The sequence below is a fragment of the Brienomyrus brachyistius genome, chromosome 7 (genome assembly GCF_023856365.1).
Source record: "Brienomyrus brachyistius isolate T26 chromosome 7, BBRACH_0.4, whole genome shotgun sequence".
Classification (NCBI taxonomy): Eukaryota; Metazoa; Chordata; class Actinopteri; order Osteoglossiformes; family Mormyridae; genus Brienomyrus; species Brienomyrus brachyistius.
In genome coordinates this window covers 12,796,613-12,803,659 of record NC_064539.1, presented here as the reverse complement: position 1 = coordinate 12,803,659, position 7,047 = coordinate 12,796,613, and the positions used below count along the sequence as shown (strand labels likewise).

The following is a 7,047-nucleotide window of genomic DNA, read 5'->3' as shown; positions in this document are numbered from 1 at the left end:
CCCTCAGCAGGGTATTTTTCATAGCCTAGGATGAAACTGTGATACTACCCAGTAGAAGCAGCAAGAATGGATGGATGTCGATGTTATACTGAATTGTAGGACAACACTGGAATTCCCAGAGGAAACCCGCACATGCACAGAACATTCAAGCCTGGGGTGCAAACTGAACCCACAACCCTGGTGGTGAAAGACCACTCCCTTAAAAGCATTTTTAATGTTAACATTTTAATGGAGGAAAAACAAACACATTCTCTTTCATTTTAAATAAACAGAATTTGCTTAGTTTTTAAAAGGTTCTCGTACATAACAGCAAAAACCAAAAATATGTCAAACATCTGGTTTAAACAAATGTAAATTTATTGAAAGTAAACAGATACATAAGCTATTATTCCATAACTAATAAAATGCCAGAAAAAGCTTGATTTGATTGCAAAAGGAAAAAAAAAACTGTAGAAACTCAATACAGAAAATATTTGGCGTTCATGTTTTAGTGGCAGTATTTACAATATTTACAGTATATTTGCCATTACTCTGTTTCTAAGGCACCAAAGGCTAATTAGCAGAAGTATTTACTGTTTTGTGCAGGGCAGAGATAATCAAACTTCAAAAGTTTCAAATGAAAACCATTTAACAAAAAAATAAAACAAACCAAGAAAATAGCACAACTCACCCACATTCACTATGTTGTTCTTCCGACGTTATGCTCTCCTTATTTTTATTTCTAATTATTGATTTTAACCATTCAGTTTATGTGTTGCAAATCAATGCAATTTTATTCATTTTTATGGATGTATTTTTTTTAATGAATATGATTTACAAAAATTATAAAAAAAAATAAGTAGCCACCATATTGAAAACGAAGACAATACTGTTATAGAAAAGGGACTAATGAATTCATTTTCGCTGTTTTACCTCATGTACTATCCATTTATTTGTGTAACACATTTGATTCACATTTTGAATTAAATAAAAAAGGACTATAAAACTGTAACCATCAGGTATTTACAATAGGAGTATTTTTAACTGAATCGTAATAAATTTCTTTTCTATACGGTGGGAGCATATAGTACCTAAAACAAGAACCATTATATATTCCAAATATACATATGAAGAATCAAATGGAACTTCAGTTTGGGGAATCCATTAAGCTATCAGGTTCAGATAATAAATTAAACATAAATATTGTAAAAGCCTTAACTCAGCATTAATCAAAGTTTCACTATTATTTTAATAAACAGCATTTTGAAACTGGAATTAAGGAACAGTGCGCATTTCATGATATACATTTATGAAATCTTCACCAAATTTTAATTTCCAATTTTTTCCCTTTTTTTCGAATAGGGGAATATATTACAACATGTACACACCACTTTAAACACATTGAACATTTTTAACAAAAATGTTCATTATATTTATCATAATATCCATATATACTATAACACTGATACAGTGTTAAGAGCATTTACTTCAGCTGATAATAGAATAATGCTCCTGGTCAAAAATTTAACTTCTCATTTGAAATAATTTTGTCAAAAGAAACTACAAGTTTTAATACCTTCTATGCTATTTCAATTAAAAGGAGACACAAGGATGTGCCATATTAAATATTCAATCAGTAATGAACAATTGGACAAATAAAATCTATAATATCAAACTAACAGCATTCCTTAAAACTATGAAAATACTTACCTAATCATCTATTTTAACCAAATTTTTTACTCTCATTTATTGCTTTTGATAACCATTGATCAGACATTAATCAAAGTTTTCTGTAATGTGTCTTAACTGATGAAAAATAAGCAAGGGGAGCATGTGATATTTTGATTTAATTGACTCACTTATAAATGTCTACAATTAGAAAGAAATGGCCAAATATAAAAGCGGAACCTCAAACACAAGCTTTGTGTTCCCCCATATAAACCCCATCCCTTAAAAAATAACCTGTTAAGTCTCTCCCCGCGATTTTTTTTAAACATCATAGAATATCATTTGTATATCAGAAGTTGAAGGCAGATAAAAACCGAAGACTGGAAAAAGAAGCACTGACCAATTGCTGTAAACCAGTTACTGCTGGTGTATTGAGCAGCAACCATTATTGTCATTGGGCTTTGTGTTGGGCTTATGAAGAGAAATTAACCAACTGTGGGAGGTAGGCTGGGAACATCCCTACAGCAACCGTTTTATCACTGCTCTGAAGCCAACAGCATGGCCAGGTAAGTAGATGACGACATTGATGGTTTTCTTATGCTTAAAAGTATTAGGTTTGGATAACTTTCATTGTAGTCAAGCATGAATCTTGTGTAAATCACCCTATTTGGAAGAAAACTGATCAGTTAAATATGACTGACAATTGATAATGGGGGGGGGGAGGCATTTTGATAAGTGTAATACATTGTATACCAAAAACATCAATTAAAGTGCATATCAACACCATTGTTGTTCACTAACTACACTGCAAACAGACATGTCTCATTTAGTAAACATCTTGTGAGATTTGGCTTTTTGTTATACAGGAGTACCAAATTACTGTAAAGGTTCAACAACTATGATAAATCCTATCAATTTCACCAAGAATGTTACTTTTTTTCTTTTTTTTATTAAAAAAGATGAAAGCAGTCCATCGGTCAAACTGGACTTTCCTGACAATTCATAAACAGTGTAGGTTACTGTACTTAAAAAATAAAGTCAGAATTTGTAATAGCAGAAGGCTCAGTGTACTTATTTTTTTCATACTTCATACCAGGGTACAAAGGTTTCACTTTTTAAGATTTCAAACCAATGTAAATTTCTTAGTAGTGTTCCATGCTTATCAAATCATACTATAATCACCACTTTAGCTCAAAATCCAGCTTTGAGGCTATAAAGTGTGAACTCAGGGTAGAGTAAAGAGTCAGCATCCTTATCCAGTTGCCGTCTGATTGCCTATAACTCGCAAGATCTCTCTGTGGATGCTGTTGTCCTGTGTGTTGATGTTTGTGTCACCAACCTGCCCATCTTCATAACTGAAAGGCATCAATGATTACTAGTGACTTATAATGAAAGGCAAACATTCTCAGCAGCAAAATAAATATATATACATGAAGACAATAATGATTAACATTTTAATTTAGATCTATATCGCACAATGTATTTAACTATTTTCTGTACTGGTAAACATAACTCCGCTAATAAAATACACATTTGCTTCGATTAACCTGTGCCTTAATCATCAGATATGTTTATAAGGATGCGTTATTAAGAAAGTGCCAATACTTACACAAAAAAAAATCTTGTACAGACATTATCTGTGTTGGGGACAACCCAGATATCACCATGTTTGTCCAGATCAGGAGATGTAATGACTAAAGGAGAAAATCGGAATGTCAGTACTAATTATGAACATTGAACCTGAATGTACACATATTGACAGACTTACCTTCACACAATGCTATACACTTCAAATTTCGACTCTGCAAGAATTGTGGCTGCTGCCCCCTCTTCTGGGCCTTGAAGAAAAAAAATGTGCAATGTACATTTTTCAGATGTCACAAAGGCAAATTAACTTTCAAATACTTAAAATGACCAATTTTATTACCAATGTCCAGCTATTATAAAAAAAACACATTTATAAAGTAAACAATGAATTTTCCACCTGCAGATTCATGTTCGTTTTGCTGTGTGATGTACTCTCGTCCTTTGAAGAAACTTTCTGCTGCTTTTTGTTTATCCCTGTGAAATGTTATACAATAAATGAATCACAAATGAATCCATGACCTAACTGGCCTGGGTATTAAGCACATTTAGAAAACATCAAATACATGATTCTTACCTGAGTAGCCAAAGGAAATACTTGACATAGGGCTGACATAGATTCCACTCCCATAGATGGCGCCATGGAGCTGTAAATGGCGTATAAAAAAAACTAATAAAAATTTACTTAAAAACATTTCAAAATAAAAGCAATCCTATAGGAACATTGATAGTTATATTTTAATACAAATTTGAATACATCCTAAAAAATAATTAACTACAGGCATGATTACTTCCAGCATATGAAAATTGTCATTTCTGAAATAAAATGGTGTTTTAATCTTTTAATCTAATGTAAATGTTGCTTTCACTGAATGTTATATGATTTAAATGCAGCAAAGAATATTATCAACTTGATATAAAGATATTAGAATATACGCTTATTTTGTAAAATGGACTACATCAAAAGAGTATAATTTTAGAATGCTCTTTTGACCAGAAACTGCTACCAATTCCTTCACTGAGATCCTATTAAAGTATGTTCAGAGAACAAGCGGCTTGTTCATTCATCATCCTGCCTAAAACTGCCTTGGTTTTGATCATGCATGACTGCTGAATAAAAAGGAACAAAATTTTCTATTCTGGTGCTGTTCACCCCTGAACCTGAGCCTTAAGCACACTGTCCGCCAAAGCTCAGTGGAAGTACTGTGTACTTCTCAGGCCTGGGACAGCAATACTGAAGCAAGAACATGCTTGAAGGTCTTTTCTCTCGTTATAAAATAACAAAATCATACAGATATCGTTTTCATTTGCTTATCAATTCTAATATTTTTTTTTTGTTTGATTTCCTAAAATCAAACAAAGCTGCATCCTAACAAATTCCTTAGATTTGTTTAAGCATTTGGATCTGCATAGTCAGATGCACATATACAGGCATAAACGAAAATGTCAGTTGCACAGGTATTTTTTCCTCCAACAGTTACACATTTTCTTTATTTACCTGAAGTCTTGTATTGGAGGCAACAACCAAACCGTTCCTCAGAATGGAATGCCAATTTTCTATGTGTGAGCCACTAAAAAGAGCAGATAAAGGGATACATATAGGACATAAAAAACATGTGAGAAATACGGTAAAAGGCTATAAACCAGCTTGATAGACAATATAAACTTCTCATGGGCAATGTGCAGTGGGGTGGGGGTGGGGGGAGGGGGGTTAATAGTTAGTAGATTAGGTTGTAATTTGTAGAATTTTGTGTGAAACCCCCTGGTCGGCAATTAAAGGATGCCAGTCAGCTTGTATTCTTTGGACTGCAAGAGAAATCCCAAGCTATGCCGGGAGAATAAACTTTGCAGGGGCAAATTTCAAAGCCACAATGCTGAAGGTGGATGTCGCCAAGCCGTCCAGCAATGAACTACAATAACTATAATTAAAGACTCGAAATTTCTGCCAAAATCACACAGAAGATTACAGAAAACTACCACGCCTTAACAAAACCAAAAACAAAATATTAAATAGTTTTTTACAGTTGGCACATGATGAGCGTTTAAACATACTGGAAAGCGAAGGTGCTCCCAAAAAGGTTTTTGGCAGCTCTGAAGTTGGATTCTTTGGCGGGCGGACTGCTGAGCAGGAGAAACTGGTGAGGGGTGTGCATGAACTTCAGTTGCTGCAGAGAAACAAAGGCAATTAAAAAAAAACACCAACAAAACCAAGTCTGCTTTTCTTTCTGCTTCACAACAGCAAACGAAGTGCTCCAAACATATTCCTGGCAAACAGAAACATATGAATATTTATTATTCTGGACTTCATTGCCTTTAAAATGTTAAATATCGATGAAACTATAATTTCCAAATCTGACAGAAATCACACTCCACTTACTGAATTGTTTTTCAAGACTTAAATAAAATGCTTCAAATTCAGAAAATATAAATGCACTAGTTTGCATCATTGCCCAATTATATATAAAGTTTCTACGATTCTATCAAATACTTTGTTAGAAATCTTTGTATAGCGTGAAAATGTCTACTTGTGCACTATTTTTCAATGAATTATGTTAATATTCACAGCAACAGCCCATTTTAATCTAAACCAAAAAAGAAATCACTTACTCTGTTTACTGGTAGTTTAACGATATGTGACCTGTTGCTGGATATTACCCTGTAGAAAAAAAACACCAATTATATCTGGACTAATTAAATTACATCACTTGCATTTAAACAGGATGAGGTGATTGAGCCCAATGCTTAGGGAGTCAGAAGGGAATTAGAAAACAATTGCATCTCTGTCAAGTCAATCTGAAACACGAAGTCAAAATGAACTAATCACGTGATAGTTTTATAATTCCATCCATCCATCCATTTTAAAAACCGCTTATCCTTCTGGGTGGCGGGGAGTCCGGAGCCTATCCTGGTAGCAATGGGCACGAGGCAGGGAACAACCCAGGATAAGGGGCCAGCCCATCGCAGGGCACATTCACACACCATTCACTCACACATGCACACCTATGGGCAATTTAGCAACTCCAATTAGCCTCATCATGTTTTTGGACTGTGGGGGGAAACCGGAGTACCCGGAGGAAACCCCACGACATCATGGGGAGAACATGCAAACTCCACACACATGTGACCCAGGCGGAGAATCGAACCCGGGACTCAGAGGTGTGAGGCGCCAGTGCTAACCACTGCACCACCCCCTAGTTTTATAATTTATTTTTCTAATTAATTTACATTTTCTTACCAGTCCTCTTAAACACAAACACATTAGACTAAAGCCCTGAATAAACCATGACAAATTGGCAGTCCTGTATCTATTAAACATGTTCTAGGTATAACTGTGATCAAAGACATTATCACATTCTCACATTTGTATCACAGATTTCACATTTGTAAGTATGTCACTGAACAAAATTTGATATATTCTAAAAATATGAATCAATATATATTAAACTGATTTAATAAAATGCAGAGCATATGCACTACAGTACAAATTAATTTGGAGTTTCTTCTGCTTCATACAAAAACAAAGGTACCATTAAGCTGAATATTTCAAGATCAGAGTAAAGAAATTTGTATTCAGAATTTTAATCCAAAGCAACTAACAATTTCAACCATTTGCTGGTGCGATTCAGGTGAAGTGCCTTCGCTCCAAAGTAATACAGCAAAAGGCCCTCCCGGGACTTCATCCAGCACTTTTCAAGATATAGACTTCATGCTTTTTCAGCAGATCAAAACTCACAAAACACATACTTCACCCATTAGGATTAGCTGTGAAGTTGATATTTATTGCCCAGAACAGGAAAGTATTTGTAAATGAAGTGG

The 7,047-nt window shown here is 34.3% G+C and overlaps 1 protein-coding gene across 1 annotated transcript in view; it reads right to left on the bottom strand.

The window, feature by feature from the left end:
- Positions 1-208: 208 nt before the first annotated feature.
- The window catches only part of parp8 (poly (ADP-ribose) polymerase family, member 8), a 48,271-nt gene continuing 41,432 nt past the window's right edge, over positions 209-7,047 (bottom strand). The window contains exons 19-26 of the mRNA XM_049019124.1: positions 5,839-5,887; positions 5,284-5,396; positions 4,730-4,802; positions 3,809-3,878; positions 3,632-3,708; positions 3,416-3,485; positions 3,257-3,341; positions 209-3,002 (exon numbers count right to left, since the gene is read on the bottom strand). Of these exons, the coding sequence (XP_048875081.1) occupies positions 2,900-3,002; positions 3,257-3,341; positions 3,416-3,485; positions 3,632-3,708; positions 3,809-3,878; positions 4,730-4,802; positions 5,284-5,396; positions 5,839-5,887 (640 nt within the window). The 3' untranslated portion in view covers positions 209-2,899. The remainder of the gene's footprint in view (positions 3,003-3,256; positions 3,342-3,415; positions 3,486-3,631; positions 3,709-3,808; positions 3,879-4,729; positions 4,803-5,283; positions 5,397-5,838; positions 5,888-7,047) is intronic.